The 27766-nt window shown below is 39.5% G+C and overlaps 1 protein-coding gene across 1 annotated transcript; it reads right to left on the bottom strand.

Moving 5' to 3' along the window:
* Positions 1–744: 744 nt before the first annotated feature.
* Positions 745–26637, bottom strand: grb2b (growth factor receptor-bound protein 2b). Its single transcript, XM_077557952.1, has 6 exons — positions 26461–26637; positions 25073–25330; positions 8659–8756; positions 5787–5909; positions 5237–5405; positions 745–2448 (listed from the first exon to the last, which is right to left on the bottom strand). The coding sequence occupies exons 2-6, from the start codon at positions 25148–25150 to the stop codon at positions 2263–2265; spliced, it is 654 nt and encodes a 217-aa protein (XP_077414078.1). The 5' UTR covers positions 25151–25330; positions 26461–26637; the 3' UTR covers positions 745–2262.
* Positions 26638–27766: the final 1129 nt, after the last annotated feature.

The following is a 27766-nucleotide window of genomic DNA, read 5'->3' on the forward strand; positions in this document are numbered from 1 at the left end:
TTCACGTACACAAAAACAGTATGTGACAAAGGGTAGCGTCAATGATTTCATAGCACTTACTTAGTTCTGATGTCACTCACGTGATGTTCACATCCCCTCGGGGGCATAGTTGGTTGCATAGTCTCTTGGGTTTTCTATGGTATTCTGCAACTCATTTCGGGAGAGGAACTGTATTTATTAACTTAATCTAAAAATGGATGTCACATGGCTCACTAATAGTGCGAGATAGAACACAACGGTTACTCCCAACAAGTAAATCAAGATAAGTTAGACATTAATGAAAACGTTTACAAATATAAGACATCATACTGATGATAAATGCTGATTATCGAAATGTATTAACATGTGGAGCAGGGCTGTACAAAATATCGAATAAGCACGAAATTCCAATTCAATTCTTGAATTTATTAATAATATATGCTATTAATATTAATTTGTGTTGTATTATACTAAAACAGGAAGAATAATTGCAATTGAAATTCATGATGTAAATTTAACAATGAAGTTTTACAGTATATAAGCCCATTTGGTAATACCATGAATTTCATACAATAATTGTAAGGATATCATTAAGGGGCCAGTGCACTGGGCTTGTGGGGTCCAATTTAAAATCAGATTTTCTCAAGGTGCAGGCCCATTGCTGATATAGTTGCACACACAATTAGCTAGTATAGGTCAGTGGTTAGGCCAGCAGAGTAAGCCTTACAATTCTCTTAGTGGTTTTCAATAAAACACACAACCCCCTTTTTTAATAATTGCATTTTATTAATTGAAAACAAGAAACAAAAAAATAAAATAAAAAAGAGCAAAACCAAGAGTATCATTAGGTAAGACAAGGCGAGAGACACTTAAATAAGAGTTCCATGTAGGTGGGGGACTAAGGTGAAGGCGAGTTGATGTGGGAGAAGGTGGTGGGACAGGTTAGATTATGTACACTTGTTTCTCACTGCAGGACTGGCAGGCCCCATAAAAAGGGAGGGGGTCAGAGACGCTAAAACACCAGGGAGAAAGGCACTATCCAGAGAGAGCAAGAAACCAACAAAAAACACACGGACACAAACTGGAGCAGAACGGAGATCGAAATCTTTGACCAAAAAAAAAAAAGTGCTCGACACCACAATTGACAAAAATCAAAAAGACAAACCTGTTTAAGATGATCTCCCAGTTGTGGGAAGTATTCATGTGTGCCGGTTGCAGACTGGTGATTACACGTGATTATCCGATCTCAGCCCCCATGCTATGCGCACGTATGACAAGGAGAGCTTCGAGCCACGTTGTTAACTAGCTAGACTGTACATGTGATGAACGAACGTGGATAACATGACAGCGCCTTTTCCCCTTGCCGACCATGTAGTTCACTTGTCCCAGCCTGCGGACTGGCTCAGCTACATTCAAATGGTTGCCACAAATACATTGCATTTGGTTGTGGGCGGCTGACGTCATACATGGCTTGCATTCACGGCTGCGTCCCCCTTGCCGCTCAACGACAGGGGCTCCGCTGTTTTCTTCCTCGTGTGAGGAACAAGAGGAAATTTCACGTTATCCGAGACGCCTCCGATAGAAACTTGAAGGACAATTCAGCACATTCTAGAGCTACTAGGTCTTTTCCGGACAAACAAACCATTCAACATAATTTACACATTTGTGATGAGCGGAAATACAGACAAACACATACAAATATATAATATATATATATTCTTAAAAAATGGATTCTCTCTATAGTTGATTTATTTATACAGCCAGCGGCTGATGTACAATGCTCACGAGCCAATCATCGCAGACATGGAAACTTGCTGTATATGGCATCGGTTCTCTTATTTTTTTTCTCTTTTTTTAAAAACAATTTCTTCTTTACATTTTTCCTTTAAAACAGATGCGGCTGATAAAAGAACATGCGGCAAAAGCAAACACAAGGCGGCAGAATGTTAAGAAGTTAAGGAGAAGACAGAAGCGGCTGTGGGAGTCAAATCATTTGCTTCTCTCTTTCCCTCAAAGGCAGTCGCGATCCTCAACGAGTCTCGGTGCAAGTCGAGGTGGATTTTGCTCAGCTGCCACCCACCTGTGACAGCGCTTCCGTCTTATCTCTCTCTTGTCACTTGTTTGCATTCTTCCTCTCTGATCCTGCTTATTGTGGGGTTGGTGAAGAGGAGGGAGGGGGATGCGGGGTGGGGGTTGTTTGGCGATCGGATGAGGGTGGAGGGACTGATGACATCTAGAATGACGATGAAGGTGGTGGCGGCCATTTTACATGGCGGGACTGTTTCACATGTTCCGATTGACGGGCGTGACGTAGTTGCGCGGGAACATGCCCGTCTGGCCGTGGCAACCGCCTTTCCACCAGTTGGGGTCAGAGTTGTCCAGGACTTGGATGAAGTCGCCGCGTCGGAAACCCAACTCGCCTTCCTCCTGCGGGTCGAAGTCAAAGAGCGCCTGCACGTATGTGGGATGCTGTGCCATGGAAAGCGGGAAACACAAGCAAACACAGGTTAGCCAAGGTGCACCGGGACGGGATAATCAAAAACTGGCAAGGCAAAGCTAAGGGGGAAAAAAAAAAGTTTGTAAGGAAAATGGAACTACAGCAACACTGGGGACTGATGTCATTCTTAATTACAGTACACAAATGAGACTAAGGCTGGTTATTACACTGCGCGCTTCAAGCTGCAATCCCAAATTTCAACTGGGATATGGAATGGAATATAATTAGAGCTTTAATCAGATTAATCAAATCTTGATTAATCATGAAAAAAAAAGAGGCTTTTTTTTAATCAACCTTTTTTTCCACTGGTTATGTGTTCATTCTTTTGAAATGTACTGTTATTAGGACGTCTTCAACATTTCTTGATCCACTGCACGCGCTCATCCTCATCAGTTAATTACTTGCATAATTTAAAGTGGGAAAAAAAATGACCCCAATATTTTGACACAAATATTCTAAATGTGATACGCAAACATTTATTAAATGCTTTACTTTAATGCATGTAATTATGTTTATTGCTAAAACACAACCTGTGCTACTTTAAACGTAGCCATCCGCTGTCACGCTAAAGGATAATCTATGGTCAAAATTAATAGTGTGATTAATCTGCGTTAATTGTTTGTGATTAATTAATCATTTAACGCTAGTGTTTTTCCATTTTTTGGCCCTGATACCGATTCCGATACCCCGTTTTGCAGTATCGGCCGATGACGATACCGTTCCGATAACTGGGTTGTTGTTGTTTTTTTAACATGAAAAAGCTGCCCTGCCATTGGTTCAGAGCATTCAAGAGCCAATAGGATATCGTAGCTTGGCATGCAGTGAACACGTCACAAATCAGTGAATGTTGTGCACAAGTAAAACACAAGACGCTGCATCCAAAGTCCTATATTAGCGTCAGAAATAATAGTATCGGCATGTTACTTGTTAGTACTGTACTGTACTTGCCGATGCCACTGTTTTTATTCAGGATCAGGGACTCTGCCGATACCGGTATCGGAACAACACTAGTTAACGCTTTAACTTTGACAACACTAAATATAATGCTAATTTCTTTTAGCCTATGACGTTTCCTGCTATAGGGTAGGATGAAGATAGTGTACCTTTGTTAGTCATTATGATATGATTAGATTTTTTTGTGAGTTGCTTAAGGCCCTATCCCACTGAGCTGCAAACACTGCTGACATTGCGAAGGTTGAATTAGCAAAATATGAGGCTGTCGTCCCTGTTATTTTGCGGGGTAAAAGCGACATTCGAGACAACGCACAAACGAACCTGAAATCTGAGTCAAATCGACCCATTAAAATTTTTCTTTTTCTTTTCATTAGAAGATGTAATCATTGGTTATTTTTTTCCAGTCCTGTCATTGCTGTGACGTGTGCGTGAAAGCAACACGCCCCTTATTTCATGGTCTCATTGTGCTATAAAAATGCGTATGTATAAGTATTGCCATGATTTAGATATCACTCTATCTCAGATTTCATATTCTTCCTTTGAGAAAAAAAAATTGTTGCGGAAGTGACTAGAGAACACAGCAACCCGTGTTTGTGTGTGCAACAGGTCCATTACGGTGGCATATGAATGCAAACCGTGACTGATTGTCCCCAAAATTTATGAGTACATATGTGCTATTAAATGTCTATCCAAAAAAAAACACAACTGATTGTCACCAAAATGTACGAGTATGTTAATCACAGTCTAAAAATATTACAACAAAACTCGCTGCCACACATTCATATGAATAACGCTTTCAAATATTATCCAAAACATTGCAAATTTGGTTCTAATATTTCCAGATTATGATAATCATGTTTGAACATTTCATATTTTTTTGGGGGTGACAATCAGTCTTGTTTTGCTTTTTTACATAAAGTGACGTAATGTATTGTGTCTAAAGTCTATATAGGCAACGGCAGCCATCAGGACATGAATAATACTAATAAAAAATATTCCAGTATGACAGCGTACATGGTATGTCATCACTTTGACACTTAATTGACTTAAACATATTTTTCAGGGAGTCCGATTTGGCGAAACAATGGATTGGCAAGGCCTGAAAATAACAACAGCAACGAATAATTACAAACACAAATACGACATATTCCAACCAACTCCGAACCCTGTCGAGCTCTGGCAAAACGCAACATTTGCAACCCAGTGGGATGGGGGCTAAAAGTAATCATTTGGCGGCCCATTTCTACCACTACAAAGTGCAGTTAGCGAGCTAGCTATGCCTACTCCCCGAAATGCATCATAACAGCAGCTTGGTGCTGTTATTTAAATTCAAAATAAAAGTTGTGTATCTTGTGTTACTTATGCTGCCATAATATGCTGAGCGTGGATATTCTTTTTTTTTAAGCGGCTGCCATCACGATTAAGTATTGTATTAAATCAGGGCCAATGTCTTCATTTCATTTAGCCAACACGCCAACAGTGTCTGGCAGCTGAGAAGACATTTTCACACACACACACACACAAAAATAAATCATAATTTTGAAACATCAACCTACTTGAAGATTTTTGTTTTTTACTTTTTCATTCAAATGTTGCGGGCTTGTTAACATCATTCTTCTCTTTGGTGCGGCAAATGAACAAAACATGTTTGTTTGTTTTTAAAAGGACCAGTTGGTTTCCTCCCAATTCCTCATTAATAAACATCAATAGGAAGTTTCTATCAAGTGTCAGTTCCTGCTCATTAATCTATCTGCACTAACAATAAAGCACAAGAGGGAACAAAGTATCTTCTCAGGAAGTTGTTACCTGGTGGACCTGCTCGATGTCTCGCAAAAAGATTTGCTGGTTACGGGAGACGGAGGTGGAGCGATGGTAGTCCACTAGCTCATTGAGGGAGTTAAACTTCACCACCCACAGGAAATACTTGCCGGCGCCATCACGGAGAACCTTGAAGTGCTGTACATCGTTCCCAAACCTGGAAAGGGTCACAGCCAGAAGAAAGTGTTAAGGCTTGGCAAGAAAATCAACGGTAGAAATGTGTGGGACTGGGGACTGTATTCAAATGAAGCGGCACAATCATTCAAGTGCGAAGAGAAGAGTGCAGTGACATGATGCGTCTTTCGGTAAGGTCAGAAAATGGAAGCGCAGAAGAGGAAGTAAGGCCGTTTATTTAGCAAATACTGGAAAAGAAGCTAACGGGGGCAAACCGCGCTCAGACTTGACCAGAATAAGGAAGTAGCTGCCTTGATGACTCAGACCACCAGAGCTTGCTCATTTGTGAAGCTGATCGATAGTCGGGAGAGCGAGCAATGATGGATGTCTAATGTTAAACTCCAGTTGGTGCGGTGCTACTCACTTGACAGAGAGGGAGAAGTCGCCCGGTGCACTCTCACTCTCTCTAATAAGGAAGGCGCCATCGTGCCTTTGTTTGTTGAGCATCTCCTCCGCTTTGGCCCGAGGGATCTTTCCAAAGAACCACCTGGAGGAGGAGACAAACTTTATTAATTAGCATTAGCAAAGTCAAATAAAAAGGTGCCATCTTGGCAGAAGCTAATCATTCAAAAGAGATGATAATGACTCACTGATAAAGCGGTTTAAGGACAATATTAACAGTCAGTCAATCAACATTGTATTCTGCTTGTAATAGCACTCTTGCATTATAAGGTCACATTTGAATATTCAGAGTTTACTATGCGGCTGATATGAATTAAGAGGTCAATCAAAACACGACTTGATTGTAAAATCTACTATATTCAACGTATTGCTTATGCACATAGGCCAAGACTGGGAGTGAAAAGAGGAGGAGGAAGTTGCATAAAGTAAAAGCATTCATATTCAAAGCTGTAAGACCAATGCACCAATATTTCGTCACTTGTTGGAGTTAAGTTAGTGTTGATTTTTTTTTTTTTGGTATTACAGTACAAGTAAAAGTCAACCTTAAACATTTCGTGACAATAATATGTTATATATGACCTCACTAGACTAAACATGACATTCTGATGAATATTACATTTGTGGAATATGAGCTTCTTTTTTTTTAATCCATCTCAGGGGGCGGCCATTTTGCCACTTTCTGTCAACTGAAGATGACATCAATGTTGCTCAGGGCTCAGGCAACGACCAATCACTGCTCCCCTGTTTTCTGAAGTTCCGCTGCGATTGGTTGTTACCTGAGCAACTGTGATGTCATCTTCAGTTGACAGCAAGTGGCAAAATGGCCGCACGCTGAGATGGATAAAAACGGCTGGATTTTGCTGCTTAACTCATATTCCACTAACGCAATATTAAACAGAATACCATATTTAGACTAGTGGGGCTGCATAGAACATATCGTCCAAAAACATTTTTTGGGGGGTTGACTTCCCCTTTAACTACTTATTAAGAATGTTAAAATGTTACTTGAAATTTTTTGATATATTTATTAAAGGTCTAATCTTATAATGGTTTGCTCCCAGAACAGGGGCAACAAATTGTATTGTTGACAACTGCTGTAAAACAATACAATGGATATTACAGTTGACACCAAGATGATTCCCTACAACCACAAAAAGTCATAATTAGGCATGGGCCATGATCAAATTCTGACAGTATGATAAGCGTGAGTGGAGAAAAGAGAAAAAGTGGTACCAATGCATCCTAAACAATTTACCCACTGGGGAAAAAGGTTTCATTGTGCAACAATGCTAAAGTCAATATTTAATTAAGGACAAAAGCCTGCAGCATATTACATGTAAACCAGTCGAGCTTTAATTACACTGAATATGATTGAAGTCACTTTGTTTTGCTTTTGGTGAGGTGATGTTTGGAGAGCAGCAATTTCTTATTGAAGTCTTCTTAGAGACACATCATTATTAGATTTAACAGCAAATTGGATCGTTGCGTGTCTACCGAGGTTCACTGACAACGCAACTCTCACTGACTGATCGCACTTTACAGGCCCCCGAAACCGCAAGCATGACTAAAGCGCATTAAAACCCACACCCGCCGACCACAATATTATGACCACTTGCAAATTCAAATGATCCCAACTGTCAAACTAGCTTATTTTATTTTCAAATGTGACATCAGGGATTTTTTTTTTTTTGCTGTTCTAGAATAAAGTGGAATTGCACATCCACTACTGTAGATAGATGGCAGTGGAGCTGTCATTCAGATGGTGTGCAAGGAGTATTAGCCCCTCTGCAGGTGTACTTCCAACAATTATATAGACAAATGACAGTATTTATACTCGAGGGGAAGAGTTGGGGGGGGGGGGGGGGGTTGCGGAACATTTTAGCAAAAATAAAAAAATTAAATTGAGAAAGACTGTATGTACTACATAGAAGTAAGCAACTGAGCAGCCTGACAGCCTGCCCCAGACAGCGGAACAGTCAATGGGTGCATATTTAAAATGCACAATCACTCCAGTAAACACATTTGAAAATTTTGTGGAGTCATTATTTACTGTGCTCTAATAGTAATTGAATTAATAATTTACAGTAGAAAGCAAACCAATGGTCTGATGAAGGGTAGTCATCACATGAAAAATGTGTGTCTGCAAAAGATGATGCTCAGTTGAGTTATGTAAAGTATTTTTCTGCCTTTGAAGTACTTAGTCTGCATCTATCGTTACATTTTTTATACTGCTTGTCTTCATGGGGTCACGGGTTGCAGTGGTGAACAAAGGCATCATACTGCGAGAGCTGTAACGAATGCTGTACTTTGGATTAGTACATTTTAAGGCATCTGAGAAAGCGCTCAATATGATGTAGGCAGTTCGACGCTGTAAACTACACATAAACAAGGTTCAATTAATACCTTTCTCAGAGTGATCATCAAAAATGAGATTATATGTATAATATAAAATATTTTGATACAGCTCTTTGTTATTTAATTATTATACTATGCAAGGCCCCCGTGTTGTGGCCGGTCATTGCAAAGTCATGCACAAAACATCCTGTATTGTTATGCAACAGGATTTTTTTTTTTTTAAATGATGTATTGTACAGTAAACCAGCAACTGCCATTTAGAGTGCAACTCAAATAAAATTGTCCAAATTAACGAGGCAAAACAATGCTCAAACTCCCATTACTAAACATTTCATTGGTTAAATACATTTAACAAAGAACTCTTGGAAGATCAGATGCAACCTATTGGACCTCCATCAAATAATTTCATTTCGCAGGAGGAAAGTTGTACAAATGACAGTGAAATGAGATATTTTAGAAAGCACTATTAGAATACTTACGGATGGGCCTTCATCTCTATGTAGTTCTTGGGAATGAAACCATCTTTTCCATTTAGCTCTGCCTTATACCAGTTCTGATCACACTCTTCATTTAATACCTGGAGAAGACAAAAACAAAGAAAGAGGGTCAATCATCTGGATGACATCCAGCAGGACCTCTAAAGTGGAAGTTCATAATTTGTGGTGGTGGCCTCGGGTGGAGCGCACACCGTATACAAGGTAACTGTTTGGTAAATATTTGGAAATGACTTAAACAAGACTGTGATATGGTAGAGCACAATTAAAAAGACAATATAGCAAAACTACTACATCAAGATTCAAATGAAAGAGATTTTAGATTTTTCCGTCATTCTCATTACAAAGTGTAAAATGACAACCACTGCTTTAATAGACTGAACTGAACCAAATACAGATAAGTCAGCACAAAAGTTACCTAAGCCACAAGCCCACAACCTTCAGTGATATTTCCGTATTGTATCATTCTATGCGTGTGCGTGTGCGTGTGGCTGGCTTTTATAATCCTCTCTCGCTCTATTCAAAAATAGAATGCAGCCCTTTACTTATGGGGCAAGGATGTGGGTAAAATGGTTGCAGTTCACATTCAGTTTGTCTAAAGCTACACATTGCCTTGTGAGGAATAAGCAGTTCGGAAAATGGATGGAAGTTCAACTGTGAGGATAGAAGGCAAATAAGCATAACGATAATGAGTTAATTTCAGTTAATTCCAATTTAATGTCATAGCTGCAAACTCACTTGCTTCATAATGACCAAACAATAAAAAAAAACAACAAAAAACTGAAAAAAGAAAGTAAAGGCATTTAGTGTAATGCAAAGAAGATGAGCAGGAATGTGTCACAAAAGCAGGCCGTCATTTGACTAAGACTGTGAGCGACTTGAATTTAAGCAGAGATGGCATTAATCTCAAGCCTTGGAAGGAGTCAGGCAGAATCCTGCATTGAAGAATGACTCAGTTTCACTCATTAGAATTTCATAAGTTCAGAGGCTTGACTTCCTTTGATCGCATCCCATCTACATAATTCAAAGAGGAAAACATGCTTTTTTTGGTCTGGGGCACAAGCTTGCTCTTAAAATCGGATGTCTTCATATGCTCCCATTTTCCGTATCACTTTTACCCGCCATCCTCATTTTGCCTCTGCCCTAAAACTTTGATTATTTCCCCGACCCACCCAAGACAGCTGTCCTGTTGGCCTCAGCGTATTGCAAATGGCCAAGGTCTTTTTGCTAAAGTGAGCTTGCAGAATGCCAGCTGTCACTAGCCTTTCTCAGCTGCTAAGGTTAACCCTTGAATATCTCATCTGGTGAGGCAGTGGACTTCAAATACAAGTTGGTAGAAGCAGAGATCAATTGTGAGGGTGGCTGTGGTTTCTGTCGTTAAATAGCCACCAACCATGCCTCAATTAAGCCTCTTCTGCCTTGTCCCACAGTTCCACACCAGAAGGCTGTGAGTGTTCAGTTTTTCATTAGACATTTTCAGAGCAGTGTGGTTACAATGGAACCGCTTTTCAGAACCTCCTCAGGGTGGATCTCGCCCTGAAATTTGTACATTATAATCTTTCTCTCAAATTCTAACTACAAAATCTTCTTCAAGTAATTTCCATTTTCAAAAGTTTTGTTGGGAAAAGCTGGAAAAACAAAAAACTTTTTTTTGGTTTATTATGTATTATTCAAATTTTTGATTTCATTATTCAAATTAATTGAAAAATCAAAAACATTAGAATTTCTCATTCTTTAAACAAAGTAACAGGACCCCCTGTCAGCATTTTAGGCTTAACCAGATTTTACGGGATTCCATATACTCCTGATGTTGATACATGTACTGGACTCCTGAATTCATGCTGTTAACTCATTTGCTCCCAAAAACGCCTAAATAAGTTCTATTTTAAATGTTTCAAGTGTTCCAATGCGTATTTATATGTTTTTCATGTTTTTTATGCTAGAGCATAGGGCTGGGCGATTAACCGAAAATTTACAATAACCGAAGTCATTTTGCACATGTCGGTAAATTCGGTGTTTGAATAAAAAATAAAAGTATTTTAGTCTGTTTTGATTGTGTGTTCTTGGTAGGCTATGTTTATTTCCCTATAAGACAGTGTTCAGCGTGTGTAGTCACGTGACTCCACCCATCCAGTCTGAACAAGAAGGGAAACAGACGACAAGTAAATGGTCGGGTGGTTTATATGAAAAAGCGTCTGACACAGCGGAAGTATTGTTTGTCGAAGTTGATCCTGTTGTGCTTGTCCCGAAAAGAAAGTTGACCTCTGTCGTTTGGAAATATTTTGGGTTCCACAAAGACAAATGTTGAGTAAAACAGGAAATGTAAAGTGTGTCTGAAAACCGTCGTAACCACCCAGAGCAAGACGTCCAACACCGACAGCACAACTATACTATTGAGGTCGAAGATGCGCAAAAAGCTTTTAAGTGTGAAGCAAGGTTTGAATAGTGCTACAGCAGCCCATAACGGCGCGCATGGGGTTTAAACACCTCATGAAAGTAGCCGACAAGAGGTACACCATACCATCGCAAAAATATTTCTCGCAAATCGTGCTTCCCAATATGTACACTGACAGGCTGCCGAGCTTAGACATGACAAGCATTTTTATTTGCAAATGTTTATAGTTGTTGCATTGAAATTGTTTTCATTTTATGTATATTGTTTACAAGCCACACTACCTCCTTTGCACATGGCATTATTTATATTATTTCTTTACAAAAAACATTACCTCCACAAAGACATTACCGCCTTTACACAAATATCGGAGAGTACCTTTTGTACAAGCCATTTGCACACAAAAAAGGTCACCCTTTTCTCATGTTCCAATGTGCCATTGTTCAAGTCATGCAAGCTATTTTGAATATTTATACTTGAATGGTTAATGAAAGTAATGTTTGCCAGTTAGTCAATGAATCAGTTATTTAGCATTCCCTGTAGTTATTTTCAGATGGTATCGATATAGTGGTGTGTATCTTGCATTTATAGTTATCGAGGTAAAACAATTTATCGCGGTATTTATTTGACGTCTTATAGCCCAGCTCTACTAGAGCATACAGAATGCTTTGATGCAGCCTCTGAACTGCAGAGTACGGGTGAAGCAATCACGTAATAAAGTTCAAAAGACAGCCAGCAGGTGGCAGCAGAGTATAAGAGATCAACCAGGGCCATGCTGCAAACAAACTCTTTTACCCACAGTTCTAAAGAGATTTGTGAATAATGATGAAACTTAGCTATATTCTAATGCTAATTGCTGCAAGACTGAAACAGATAAAAATACCCTTTTCTTCCTGATGAAAGAAGATAATTTAATCTGTGTTTTGGTAGGTTCCATGTTTTTATAGCAATATAACACAATGTTCTGTGGGCCTGGCAAAATTAATCAAAATCCAGTAATAGAGTCAGGAGCGAAGGGGGTTGCTTCAGTGAAAATAGCTTGGGGTGAATGAGTTAAAAAGGTCAATTAGGTTTCCAGATTGCTTTTAAAAGTTGAATTAAATGCATTAAAAATCACAATTTCATGGCTGAAAATTACATTAAATTGTAGGCCCTGAGTTTCTGAGTCAAAATTAGTTGTTTTCTAGCTACACAAACATGCTGGTTGCTGACGTTGCTGAAGTTCAGGATGTTGTAAAAATGTTGATGACAATTTCAGATTTTTCCCACATGTCCAGACCACATTCAAACAGAGATATCTCGGAAATTGAACACCAAATCACAACTGTTGATACATCATTTGAAAGCCAAGATCCTCCACTTTTTGATTATGCCAAAACCTTATTATTGAAAATTGGGCAGTCTGTGACTCATTTTGCTGTCGGTTCTCATATGTTTTCCAGTGAACCCATTTTGCCACAGGAACAACGCAAACACCTCTGAAAAAAAAAAAAAGTGATTAAGACCACAAAATCAAAGTGCACAGATGCTTATCTGATTTGAATAATCCACACTGAGGCATCCCTAAAAACACAATGTACATAGGTGACATAGCTGTGCTACACAGCACATAATCCCCCCCCATTTGGGTTAGTCCTGGTTACAATCAAACAAAACCCACTGAAATTGGTTGGCTTTTTCATTTGCGTAGTTGTCTATCTGGTGTGTTTCTTGGAACTGACAGCGTAAAAAGCAGAACTAAATATCTGCTTGGCAGGCAATGTTCATACCATACAGAAATGGCACAACCACAGCAATATGTCTACGTCTGAATTTTGTCTCTGCTCCAAGACAAGACAATGGACGATTTGCATCCTTCTTCTCTTTGTGCTGACTACCTGTTTATTTTTTGGTCTTTTTAATCTGATTGAGCTACAAAAGATATAAATTGCTATTTGATAGGCTATGGTCCATACCAGGGATTATCTTCTCCACAGCTGCCACTGCAGACCTCCTCTTTGACATTAGATTATACAGCACTTCCATCAACACAACCATGAGTAAACATAAGATACACACGACACCTTTTTCAAAAAATTTAAAGATCATGGAAAAGTTCATTTATTGCCATAATTCCATTCAAAAAGTCAAACACTCATAAGTATAATCATAAGCATTTATTTGTTTTATTGTTTGTTTTTAACATAATTTATGCTTCTAGCTCATAAAACCCACGAAAACAGTATTTTCACAAAATTTGAATACCAACCACCAACAACCAAAGAGGCATGTTTCGGTTTAGTCCGAGGGTGGCCCTAATTTCCCGGACTGGGGAGTTTTCATGAGATGTAAATTCCATAAAGATCAATTTTGTAATGCAGGTCTGTAAAGTAACTTGCGCCGTGGATCCGGACGTTATCGCCAGTGACTTTTGCACAGCTCATATACATGCTACCGAAGGAGTGTGTGCTACGTTCAAAACTTGATAGTTTGAAAACTGCAAACTTCGCCATTTAACATTACATTGCCAAAAACAGAAAGCCATTTTCAACACTTTAGATTGGTCAATAATTTGCAAAACAATAACAAAATACAAGAAAAAATTATAATAAATATCAGACACACGTGGGGAGTGACCAAATTTGGACATTAAAAGGTTTTCGGCGCATTTGTAATGATATACCAAAATACCAAAGGTAGATTGTGTATTGATCAAATTAATTTACAAGATGTTTATACTGATATTTATGTGACAAATGTTTGCACTAAATTGTGGCTGGAAATAGATGCAAGTTGAGCAAAGACTAACTGAAAGGTGTAGGCAGCAAATAGAGATATTCAGACCTCAGAAATGACTATCTGCTGATTATCCCAGACAATGCTGCAAGGACTAAATATTGGTTTGCTTATATGCCACCTTATCACATTTTAGCTTTAGCCACATTGGCTTGTTGAGACACATCATATATCCCAGAGTGAATTAGGTGTTTGTTGAAAATGCCATTGAGTGCTTACCACTGGAATTGTGACAGTTTAAGGCTCTTAGAGTGAAACCCCTGATAAACAAGTATTTTGTGTTATTTAGGAAAAGTCATGCTAACGACTGTGACCTCCTTTATGCCCAGCAGGGAAGCAGCAGACGGCGCAGAACAGCCCAAAGGGGTCATGAGCTAACTGTCTCAGATCAACTGAGAAAGATTACAGTGATTTCATTCAATGAAATCTATTTATTCAGAATAATGCTTGAGACCAATACCATGCGTGAGGGCCTCCCTTAGAGAGCAGAACTTGCAGCATCATAATACACAAATCAGACTTCCAACTATTCAACACACTTGTGGTAAAGGTAAAATGAACACTCCCACTGCTTGCGGAGTAAATTGCGGAAATAAATGTTATTACAGTGGAACCTATATATTATTACTGTACAAGTGAAGCAACATTGTTGAAAGGCAAACGGAGGGAGAGAGAGAGAACGTGGGTAAAGAGAGAGAGGGGGCAAGAGAGAGAGGGATAAAGAAATAGAGAGAGAAAAAGAGGGAGAGAGAGAGAAAGAGTGATAGTATGGTTACATCACTACTGTGGGCTCTTTAAACATCTTTTGTGTAATACAGTATACATCTTATTAGTGTCTGTGATTTCTGACCTACTTTGAATCACTTCAGACTTTGCAGCATGGGAACTGTAACAGTGAAGGATGTTACAGGTCTAAGAGTGAGAATTATGGGGCTCTGTTTGAAATACAGAAGTCTGTTTTTGACACACATCAGCAGGAAGTGATGTGGTGATGAGGAGGCGTCCTAATTACAGCTCTCTGACTCAGCACTAAGTCAAATAGAGGAAGAGCAGGAAGAAATGACTTGGAGGAATCAGTGGAGAAAAAAACAATATGACAAATAGAGATCATGACAGATGAATGCCAAAGAAGTAGAGAGAGGACTCCCTACCAAAGAATCCCACATCTTGTCATACGCTAGAAAGAATAGTGTTATCAAAAGGTCATCTCTACTGCAAAGCAGTTAAGCAAGCTATGTTCCTGTCAGGTGTGTACTGTTGTCCTGCATTTGTGCTCACTTACTAATCAAATGTCTTTGTGTAACCCGCATCAATCCTTTCTGAAAAAGAAACTTGTCCTCTCATTCGCATGCTTGCACAGAACCAAAATCTACAATCCAGCAGTGGTACCATTTCAATATTACCACATTCCTAAGACAGAAGCAGCGAAAGCTCAAACAAATGGTAACATCAGTAAACCACATTAATCATTCATTGAAAACGTGCTTTCAGGACAATCACATCTTTAAGTTTGTAGTGGTTTTGTGAGTTCCATGTTTTGCCATGGGCACTGGGACCAAGAGCATGATGGTAGTAGAATCAAGAAAAAAGTGGTGCAAACATGATGGAATAGAAGTAGACTAGGTCCACAGTCATTCCAACAGTATCCACTTCAAACTAAATGCAACATCAAAGGATAATAATGTAATCACCATGGAAATTGGGCATAACTTGTCAGACAATACCGAACCATGCAACAACAAATAGTCGTCATCATCTTAAATTTGGCCGACTTTAGAGATTTGGACTTTACCAATCAATCACAATAATGCTTGGTGGTGACCCAATGGCGTGCAAAGGAAAGTGGATGGGTGTGTGCCCGCCTGTCAGGTGGACACCCATGGCCCCTGCCCCGTTGTCCCTGCCGTTTGCACCCTCTTTCGGTGACATCATCTTTCCGTCCCTTTCTAGGCATAACCACACTAACCAATAATAACCAACCTTTACATTAGTGTAACGGTTACATCGATTATTCATGCCAAGAGAGTGACATCCTCGGATATTATGTACACACAGTGTTCCTTCACTTTTCGCGGTTGATACGTTTCACGCCCACCCACATTTTTTTTTAAATAGGGGGGGGGGGGGGGGTTACACATGTACTGAGCCTTACAATTTTATGCAAATGTAACACCCAAAAAAATTCATTTTTTTCTGCAACATCCTAAAATTGAATCGACTGCACAATAATGCGTGGCATGGCTCAGGTGGTAGAGCAGTCATCTCCCATCCCAGAGGTCGTGGGTTCGATCCCCAGCCTTGTGACCATGTCAGTGTCCTTGAGCAAGGTAAGACACCACAAGTTGCTCCTGATGCTGCATCATGAGTCTGTGAATGAGGAGTAGGTTCGTTTCCATTACCCTCAGTTTTGCACAAAAGGCAAGTTGCGCAAAAGCAAGCTGGTAATGGAAACACATGATTTTTGAAAAAACTCTCAAACATTGCAAAAAAAGTTTTTACGCTCTCATGAGGTGGTTTTTGAGACGTGTCGAAATAGAAGTATTTTGCAAAAGTGTAATGGAAACTCTTTCTGCGCATTCTCTGTAGTCATGTGACCCCCGCCCAGTAACGGAGGAAAGGAAATAGGAAGTACGGGGCCACTCGCTTTCGTGTCGGAGGTGCCTTCGGAGGGGATAACAGGTCTTTTTAAGCACAAAGCGATTCATTATGGAGCCAATATGCCGACGTTCAACGCATGTCCCATATCGTTGCATGACAAATGGCCGTTGCCCCTGGCAACGAGCGACATACGGCACACGTCGTCGTTGAAATCCATCCGTCCGCACCATAACACGAGTTATAAGCGTGTGCGCACACACCAACACCAAATGGCCGAACCCGCCCGATGAGGGGAGGGAGATGTTTTTAAAGTAATATTAACAACTCCGGGCGTCTGTCTTCTGTAAACATCATCAGCACCTCCTACAGAACTGTGAGATCCCGCGAGACGGGATATTATGAAAATTGCGCCTCAGAAGCGAAACGCTTTTCAATGGAAATACCGGCAAGTCGAAAATGGCACTTCATCGAAATAGTACAATATCGCTTTTATTTTTGCGAAAAACTGTAATGGAAACACAGCTAGTGTTAAACGCCTTGAGTATCTTTGTAGGTGAAAAAGCGCTATATAGGTGAAAGGCCGTTTACCAATAAGCAACCAGGCAGAGATTTAATAACCTCTAAGATCCCCATTTAAAGGCAGACAAGCAGCCAAGATTTCCACAGAAAATCAGAGCTAGATTTGTGTAGTCCTAAAGTTCTTAGTAAAAGCATGGATTTAGATTTGTCTATAAAAGCTCCGGATATAGTCTCCTGACATTTAGGTATCAAAAGGCAGCCCTGATAAAACACTTTTCTTAGAGCAGGATCAATAGTTCAATGAGTAATAGGCAGTGTGGGACCCATTAATCAGGGATGGGTGGAGCGGCTTCTAGAAAGTAATGGAGGCAACAAGCTTAAAAGCTTCTTTCTAGGATAACATTGATGGGGTTTTACACAGAAAGTATCGTTAGCCAGAATATAAGAACGTTTGAAAATGAAAACAGCAAGGCAAGAGGGGAAAAATGTCTGAGGTTTGGCGGACTGCATATGACAATTCCACAGTCCAACTCCAACTCATTCTTCTCAGCATCGGCAGTACAAAATTGTGGTAGATGCAGACAGGGGTTGCTGGCGTTGGCTGCGAAGATGCAGGAAGTTGCAGGGGGTTTGGACGACACAAACAGGATGTGAAAAAAAAGAAAGAAGCTACGCTCTGTTACACAGTCTCTAGAAATCCCAGAGCGTGAGAGACAGACACAGAGAGACAGAAAGACAGAGAGGGAGGGAGAGAGAAAGAAAGAGAAAGAGAGAGATAGTATGGTTATATACAGGCAATAAACCTTTTAAAACCTATATATATATATATATATATATATATATATATATATATATATATATATATATATATATATATATATATATATATATATTCGGGAATTGAACGGCCATGTAAACACGCCTATACTGTAAACCCAAATACGCTAAAAACCTGAATAAGACCCCTTGGTTACCCCTTTCGTAACCAGAATTATTCTTCATATAAATGTGTGATTGAACAGGGCATTGGTTTGCCTTGTGCGCGTGCTCTATTCTTTTTCTTCTCCTTCACTTATTTGCATTTGCAACGAAGGAATGCCTTGCACGCTAAACAAACCTCACTGGAATACATTGATCTCTCTATGGTGATTTCACATAATTTTCTGTGTCTACGCAAAAAGGCTACTGTGTTATCTAACATATATAAGTCTCTGCTTCTGACGTGTAATCCACCAGAAATAGTTAAGCAGAGGTAAACCAAAACAAACATGATGAGGCAGCAAAGAACCAAACTTTTGGAGTGAGGAGGAAACAGACTACTTTATTTAGTGTGGTGAGTAACATAAATAATGTCTTTTATTGAAAAAGTAGAGAGTTAAAGTGGAAATGACGTCTATTTGCGTAATGACTTTGGTCTGTCCGTCCCACTTTTGTAACTAACAGTTGGTTAACTGGAGTAACTCTGTCCAATCACGCATGTAAATGGGTTATCCCAAACATTTTAGAAACCGGAATTTTGACCTTTACAGAGTATTGGCTGCATGTAAACCTAGTCACACAGAGAGAAAGAGAGAGATCACCTATGCTTGTGATACAAGAAAAATGCACCTTTTAACTCATTTGCTCCCACAAACGTACAAATACGTTCTATTTTAAACATTGTCCCGAAGACGTATTGATGTTTTTTTATGTGTGTGTGTTTTTTTATGCTAGAGCATCAGAAGGTTTTGATGCAGCCTATCAAATGCAGAGAACGGTTGAAGAAATAGTAGTTATTACAAAAACGGTCAGCAGAGCAAAAGAGATCAACCAGGGCCATGTTGAAAATAGCGAATTTACCCACAGTTCTAAACAGATTTGTGAATTATGATTAAACTAAGCTATATTATAATGCTAATTGCTGCGAAACAGAAACAGATAGAAACATAATCTTTTTGGTCTTTCTTTTGGTAGGTTCCATGTTTTTATAGCAATAGAACATATTTTGTGGGCCTTGCAAAAACAGTCAAAATCAAGTAAAAGAGTGAAGGGGGTTGCTTCAGTGAAAATGTCTGGGAGTGAATGAGTTTAAAGCGATACTATAGATAAATAAATTAAGACTTAAGTAATGGGATGCTGATATAATATTTATTAGTATTACTTCCATATTTTAAACGTGTCAAATAAACATGCTACTTTCCAAATTCATTCTAGCCAAGGTGAGATACATTTTTATCTTTACGAATTTCCTCTTACGTTATTACATTCAATGCCAATAATAATGAATGACACTGGTCCACTCTCATTAACATGCAGCGTTGCCTCTAAAATCAGTGTGTTGTGGATGCAATAATAATATGTTGACACTAGTATATATTTTTTGTAAATTCTGCTTCATACTAGAAATGTTTTGATTTGGTGAAAGAAGCTATATGATGCTCATTTATCAAGAACAACGATGTGATGTTTTACATTTAGCACTTGCGAGGTGTAGCCTATATTAGCAGTCTGTATCGGTGGGTAGTGAACTCTGAGCACAATGAGTTTTAATTATAACTGTTGACATAAAGCTCCCAGATCTGTTGAGAGGAGCTTATTTTGTCAGTACGACGGGCTGTTAATCTTTATTTATTTAAAGAGGAAATGAGAACAGTGCTTGGGGCAGCGGCCAGACTTCAGTAAGATGTTTTGCTTTGCCTACAAATCAACGGACATAAAAATGAAGGACAACAGAAAATATGCAACATTCAGCATAAAGTTGTGTTGGAGTCTATACACCAACTTGCTTAACAATCATTTAAGTGACTTTTCTATTTTTGTCATCACATAGTCTTCCTTAATAGCTAACACACCAAGAAGATGCTGCGATATGCCTATGTGATAGTTTGCTTCATGACTCATGAGATGGCAAATGACAGAACTAAATGTTACTGAATGACTCAAGGCTGCAAATTAGAGGGGAGCCTGGTCAGGGCGGCCAGCTGTTGTGAAACACAGTGACGCAGTGATTGCTCGCTGGAGGCTAGTTGTGGAACCTGATTACTAAATATCCTAGTGACACTGGACAAAGTGGCCTTTCTTTCATCTTACAAACGCCCACAGAAACATCCATCCATCCATCCATTTTCTTGGCCGCTTTTCCTCACTAGGGTCGCGGGGGTGCTGGAGCCTATCCCAGCTGGCTTCGGGCAGTAGGCGGGGTACACCCTGAACTGGTTGCCAGCCAATCGCAGGGCACACAGAGACGAACAACCACACTCACATTCACACCTAGGGACAATTTGGAGTGTTCAATTAACCTGCCATGCATGTTTTTGGAATGTGGGAGGAAACCGGAGTACCCGGTGAAAACCCACGCAAGCACGGGGAGAACATGCAAACTCCACCCAGGAAGGCCGAAGCCCGGACTCGATCTCACGTCCTCTGCACTGGGAGGCGGACGTGCTAACCAGTCAGCCACCGTGCTGCGCCCACAGAAACATCTCGGATAAAAATGTGCGAATCTCTATTTGAGTTCTCTTCATTATCTGCAAGTAAAAAAGCTCAAAATACATGCGCAGACTATATCCAAGACAGTGATTGTACTGCAATCACCTTCAAGGGCGTAATTTCAATGAATTAAATATGATGCACGGAAGCATTAAGCTTAAGGTAGAGCGGCAGAACTGTAAAGATGACTGTATTCCCTTCCTTTGCCATTCATGAAAATATCTGGAGTGTTGGAAAAAGTACAATGTCTATAACTTAGGATTTATTGCAGTTCATGGCATGTTAATGTTTACATAAAAAGAAGCTCTACCTTAGGGCAATCTCATATTTTTCCTATTCATGCCATGCAGCACTGCTACCATTTTTCAAAGATAGAAGTAGATGTTCAACTAAGCAAGGCCAGTAGGCTCTCATGAGAGACCTTTTGTCCTTGGAACAGAGCCGTTTAGCATCAGGATTGGCAGAAGGCTTGCTTTGACTCCATACACATTGGCACCACTGAGAACCAATTCTTGCTTCATCAATTGGTAGCCTAATTTCAGTACCACCAGAGCACATCTGACCTTAAGTTCTGTTTTTTCAAGTCAGTCTACTCACATTTGTATTTGGGCAGACATTAAGTTTTGTTGTTTGCTGTGTACAGAAGCAGCCATGATGTTAGGATATTAGTTTGATCACGGACATTGTTAAGTTCTCGGATAAAATGCTACTAAATTAGTCATCTTTCCTTTGAAAGAGAAATTCCTGAAAATTTAGTTACAGCTTATATAACATGGCTCCATCTTTGTAGCACCGTGCATCTGTCTCAGTCAGACATGGCTGTAAAGGGTGGATGCAGTTGGAAGGGGAGTAAACTAGAGGAAGAGTGAAAGCGGATACAAACAAAAAAAAGATGAAAGAGTGAGAGAAAGGGGGATTCAATCCGACAAAGGAAAGAACATCGTGCCTGCTTCAAAAAGCAAATTAGTCCAATTGGGAAAGCAGCCAACAAATGATTCAGATGAATTGTGGATGGTGCCGGGGGCAGTTTCATGGCAGTCTATTTTAGATTCATCTTCTCTCAAGAAATCACTTGAAAAGAATATGAAATTCTTCCCTCAATATACCTGTACAGTAATGACTTTTACAGGAAATTAATAATTCCTTTCTGTACAAGCTTCAGGTTATTATGGATGTTACATGCAAGATTTAGCTTTGGTTGCAAAATTAAAAGCATTCTTTTTCTATAGAGATATTTTGGTTTGCAGCTTAACTGTCAGAGCATGCATTGAGTGGACTCAAAAAGAAGATACAATTTCAAGGAAAATACATGCAGATCAACTAATTAACAAGAATTGCTGGTATATACCACCTTCCTGTCTCTTTCTACGGTGGATATAAAGTCTACACACACCCTTGGTCAATGTGTTTTTGTTGTTGTGATTTTCTTTAAAGGGCCTAAAATGGTCAACATTAATGTGACCAATAACCTGTAAAAGTCAAATGGAGGCGGGGGGGATCTTTGAGAAGGGGAAATAAAAACAAACATCTCGGATACTGTAGTTGCACAAGTGCTCACAATCTCTAGTAACTGGGGATGTAGCCATGTTTAGAATTAACCAATCACATTCAAGCTCATTTTAAATGGGTGTCTGTTCACACCTGCCAACCAAGTGCCTCTGATTAAGGCCAAATAAAGTTAAGATGCTCGAGTAGGCTAGCCTTCTCTTGAGGTTTTGTGCTTTGGTGATGAAGAGTGTTGTGTTTGTGCCAAACATACATACCTGCACCTTTTGGAACGAGTGCCCAAAATGTTCGAACTCTGTTTCATTGAACCGCAACACATTTTCCCCACATACATTTGAGAGTTCAAGTCTTTGTTTTTTGTGTGTGCAAAATGTAGCCAGGTTTTTCTTTACTTAGATAAGGCCTCAGTCTTGCCACACTTGCCCACATAACACGCATGATAATTTTGCTGATGTGACCATGAACTCCCAAGACACTTGATTCAACTTTAAAGTTGTTTATTTTTACTTTCTTGAGTCATACTAAAGAAGAAACAATCAGTGTGAATGTTTGATGCTGAAAATAAATGTTTTTGTGCCTTCCACTAACGCCTGAATATTACTGTACAGTACACCCAGCTACACAGAGTATAAAAAATAAAATAAAAAAAAAGACCAACATTTTACACTACTATGCACGCGCTGTGTGGAACTACGACTTCCTAAAAAAAGAAAAATTCTGGACCTTTTACATTTCTGATTAAGAACCCCTTGATCTATAGGATTTCAACAAAGAAAAACATCACTATCCGTATTACCATGCCTATGGAAATATAATACTTGCTCAGTGTTTACTGAGCTATATCATCTCCCCTGCACCAACACGCTGACACACACATACAGTATTGGGGCTGAGCCATTCAATGCTTTTATTCATTAATCTACTTTTTTGCAGCTTCCATAGTCCTTGCTGATATGCACTGCTTCCGAAAACCTGGCTACAAACAGGCGGGAACTAGTCTACAAAAGCACAGCCAGCATTTCGAGATTAGCAACTTTTCTGAACTGTCCAGCAACCACTCAAACACACTTTAGACAGAAAACGTAAGCAGAATCATTTTTTCATTATTTTGCGTATGACATCAAAGGAGGAAGGCACTCAATCATGTAGTCAAAAACATGGTGCCCATTTATGCCTTGCAAAAGCTGTCAGTGACTTGCCTACTTTGGAAACTTGTGACCTGAGGTACGTGCTTCCAAACTGCACATACAATTACAATTGTTATTATTATTATTGATACTTTATTTTTTTCATCAAATAGAAAGAGATTACCTATGTTATAAGGTTTGCTTCTTATCACATTGAGGCAAATATTTATTTCACAACCTTACGACAAAACAGTTACCCTGATGTGCATGGCTTTAGCCAAAAGGGATTATGATGCCTGTGTTTAAATCCTAAGAACACCATAGTGCAGGAAAATTGCAGCGTGTATTTTCAAAATATCTTTATCACATCAAGGTTGCAGAGAGACATGTTGAGGCAAAACAAAAGCACAAGGTTTGAATGAATTTGTACACGCCATAAACTGACTCAAAAATAAACAAATGGGCCTACGAAGTGCCTCAGAAACTCAAGAGACTGAATTCACAGTTCACTGGAAATTTGATTGCAAAGGTACATCAGTTTTACGTCACATTAATCGTTACCTTATTTTAAAACTTGTACGGTATTTATTCATTTAAAGGGGACAGATTAAGAAAAACTTACTTTTCAAACGTGTGTATATAAATAGTTGGCTCTCTGGTGAAGCTGCTCATCCATCAAGTGTAAAATTAAAAGTAAATAGTTTGCTTTGCCTTGTTCCAAAAATATATCTGTGAGCTGTTCTGCACTTCTGCCCACTCGTACTTTACATAACCATTTCTCTTCAGTTTCTCTGCCAACGACTTGGAAGTTAGGCTAGCTGCAAATCCAAAGCCACTTTCAAGTGTTGGGAGGACCACATTGTCTGAAACATTACAGCAAAGCCTAAAGCGGAACTGCACTGACTTTTGATGGATGCACAAATTAGCATTTGGATTTGATTCAGTAAAAAGCTTTACAGAGTGAATGTTCGTAAAGTGTATATTTATGAACATGTATTTATGTATGCAACTGATACCAAACTCATTGTATTGCTCATATTGAACTGGACAGCCAGATGTTTTCTGACATAGCAATGAATGTCATTCCCAGTTCTATATATAGCATGCTTTTTACTGTGCCGTCACTGCTACGCTTCTGTCTGTGGGGCTACAAGCACAAAAAGCAAAAAAAAGAAGAAGAAAGAAAATGCAAAACAGAGAGTATGTCAGGATCATGAGCTTCAGCCACAATACTGTAGGTCTTCTGACATTACACGTCATGAATGATGATGGGTTGAATGTACATGTTGGTTGAATATTTGGGCATTCAACCATTGTAGCATTGACTTTTGTGTATTTACATTTGCATTTAGTGGAAAAAAAGACATGAACAGTGAACGCCCAAGTGGGAGTAGACCAAGCCCTGCCATACAGTAAATAGCCAAAAGTCACAATTATCCAAAGGAAACTCCTCAATTCACTCCAACGGAGCTCCATGGCACCAAGAGGCCACAAGATAGGGGCAAAGCTTTACTACTGTCTCACTGAAGCTCATCAAGTCACTTCATAGTTCCTTGATTCCTCAAGATGGCAACTAAATTACGGTAATGCTTTTGTTGCTTTGGCCTAAGCATAAAAACTGTGAATAAGGGTTCTAAATAAACAACAATAACAAGAGCAAAATAAAAAAAAGTGCAAACGGGTGAATGCACCAATGCCAAAAACACAAAACAAATGGGGTGCTCCCTACTTATGTATGAAAAATGTTTCTATGCCAGAAATATAATAGAAACAAACGAAAAATAGTGCATACAGCAGTAACTGAGTGTGATGCATGACCACATATTCATATGCAAACTAGCTCATTGCACCCTGCTCATAAGCTCGGAAAACATGCATTTAACAAAAAACAAAACACCAACCCAAACTGAGGAGGCACTGCAATGTCAAGGCAGATGGCATTAAAACTTTACTTACATAAAGCCACACAAAGTATTCGCTTCCCTCCAACGAAAACCGAATGGTTTCTACTTACCTTAAGGACCTCTCCACGCTTAAAGCTAAGCTCATCTTCAGCAGTAGCGTTGAAATCGTATTTGGCGATGGCCTCCATGGTGAGAGTGCGAGATAACGTCTTGGCTCAAGTTGGGATTCAGGGACTAAATAAAAAAATAAATAAAAACAGCGCTTATCCCAGCTTCTACCGCCAGATGCTTTTCTCCCGAGTCTCTCCTCCCGTCTGTGACCCGCTGCTTTAGGGCTTTGACCTTACATAAAGGTCGCAGCGAGGTTCCTGTAAAAGGGAGGAAAGATGAAGCTGAGTAAGACAGGCTGGGCAAAAATGTGCACAGGTTTGTGAGAAATGTTCTTCAAAAGAAGTTGAGCTATGCACAAGCTCATGTAAACAGACATATGACAATGACAGTAATTCCGTTTGCTTCAAAATGAGGAATAACGTTGGAGGACATTTAAATCAATCCCTGTCAGACTGCTAAACACCTGTGCAGACTGGAGATTATGCAGAGCCGTCAGTGATACATTAGCTCAACCTACACTTGCTAAACGGATAAAGCAGCGTTATCTCATTATGTTGTTGACAAATACGCGTCAATCTAATACAGCCGAACGATCCCTAAGGTCATTAAAACAGACTTGTACGCCAATAGCCGACGGCGAACAACGATCTTGTCAACAGAACACCATCGCTTATTATTTATGTTTTAAAAAGGAAGAAAGAATAGGCACGATTCATCCGCTCTGAATGTGAGAACTTAGAACAGAGGATGTGACACTTTTCTAGAAAAGTCGTTAGGAGCGTGCAAGAAAAAGGCACTAGTTGACTGCAATCCGCAGTGCCATCTAAAAAGTGATCGTCAGACAGGTTAATAATAAATAATTTTATCAGTCGATAAAAAGAAAGTCGTGCTTATATTGCCACTAATCTTGATATATTTTCTCAAGTAGTGTCGGCTGGAATGTACATTACATAAACAATATATTTCTCTTCAAATCGTACTTTCAATCATGCTCGTGGACTTCGCCTGTTAGCCCCCAAACGACTGCGCCCAGTCTACTAGGAGGCTAAGGTTAGCATGCCGGCTAACGGTGGGATAACAATAACTACTGATTCTCCAACTCACTTCCACCAATCTAGCAAAACGGACTGAAGAAGAGGCGACATTAGTCAACAAGTGAACGCGCGTTTTAACGTCAAGCGATGAGTTGATAAACGACGGGGAACACTGCTGCTAGCTTCGCGTTGGCAAATATGACATGGAAGAAAACACCTTTTTTTTCATAGCGCAAGCTGTTGTTGCTAGCGTAGTGGTACAGTTAGCCCCGTTAGCCTCACTAAACTTGACTAGCCTGCGTCGCGAAAAGGAAACAGTACACAACTTTGACGCGTAGAGGACGCAAACTCACCACTCGATATATTCCGCGTCAATGTTACAACCCTAACAAAAAAATCCCTATCGCGCTGTTACCCGCTCCTCGGTCTCGGTTTTGGTGACGGAAAAAAAATCCCCCGATGTGTGTCATGTATCACTTCCAGCCCGTCCCCGGAGCTTGACTCGAGCTGTTAGCATAAGCTTGGAGACGTTTATTTCCGCTTCCTTTCACTGAGCTGGGAGGGAGGGTCAGCATCGTAGATATTATAGACCAAGTTCTAGTCGGCGTACGTTGACGCCATATTGTATGTGGCAAAATAGAACGGCATGTGGCCTGAAATAATGTGCTGCCCTCCGGAAAAATAATTTGAAGCATTTTTGTATTTTAATTTTAATTGCTTAAGTTGAATAGTTGCATTTAAATTCAACCACTGTATAAATGATCCAATTTCAGTTCCAAGTAGCACATATTTAAACCCTACAGGCCTCACATTTTTAGCTGTCAGCATAAAACCTACTGTATAAGTACACTTTATATCGTACAGTCTGTGTAGTGAATCCATAATAGTTCAATCAATTGCCAAAATTAATACAGTTTGAAGGGATTGATTATTTATTGAGAGAGACACACATGTATATCATCATAAACAATACCAACATCCTGCCTTGGTACTGAATCAGTCTTAAACGTTGCCACCATATAAGATGTGGTAAATTCGTGATCAGGAAGTGGCCGGCAGGTCATGTGCTGCTTGGACTGTTTGGTTAACCAATTGGGATACACTCAAAGCCAGATCTCATATGATTAAAACATTATTTTGCCAATGGAATTTACTGACTTTGTGACTAATACTTTAGCCCATAAAAGTCAAAAAAAAAATAAAAACAAAAAATAAATCAGGCAAATTACTATTTTCTATTTAGACTAGTTAAATTGATGTAAGTCACTGAATATGGATATTTTTTGTTCACATGATTGATGATTAGTATTTTTTAGTAGGAACAAACAAAACAATGGTGGTGTGTGATGTCATGAGAAAATGATCCATATTAACAATTAAACGTAAACATTAGTGGTCTTTATTCACAAAACATACATGTCACATCTACATGCTAGTAGGCTAATTTAGACACAGATGAAGTCAGAAGTCTGACTATCCATTTTTTAGACTGCTTATCCCGTTCAGCCAGGTTGCGAATGAGCTAGAGCTTTTCCCAGCTGACTTCTAGTTGCAGAGGCACATGTAGAGACAATAAACTTTCACTCTCACGTTCACACTGTTACAGAATGGGAACTGAACTTACACTTAGCCATGAGAATGTATCACTACACCATCAGA

This window comes from Vanacampus margaritifer, chromosome 2, assembly GCF_051991255.1.
Source record: "Vanacampus margaritifer isolate UIUO_Vmar chromosome 2, RoL_Vmar_1.0, whole genome shotgun sequence".
NCBI lineage: Eukaryota > Metazoa > Chordata > Actinopteri > Syngnathiformes > Syngnathidae > Vanacampus > Vanacampus margaritifer.

Excerpts from the sequence above, each read along its gene's own strand:
- grb2b (XM_077557952.1), bottom strand. The coding sequence starts at position 25,150 with ATGGAGGCCATCGCCAAATACGATTTCAACGCTACTGCTGAAGATGAG. Across the intron at positions 5,406-5,786 it reads GACTTCTCCCTCTCTGTCAA|GTTTGGGAACGATGTACAGC; the intron begins GTGAGTAGCACC and ends GACCCTTTCCAG. Across the intron at positions 2,449-5,236 it reads ACATCGAGCAGGTCCACCAG|CATCCCACATACGTGCAGGC; the intron begins GTAACAACTTCC and ends TCCATGGCACAG.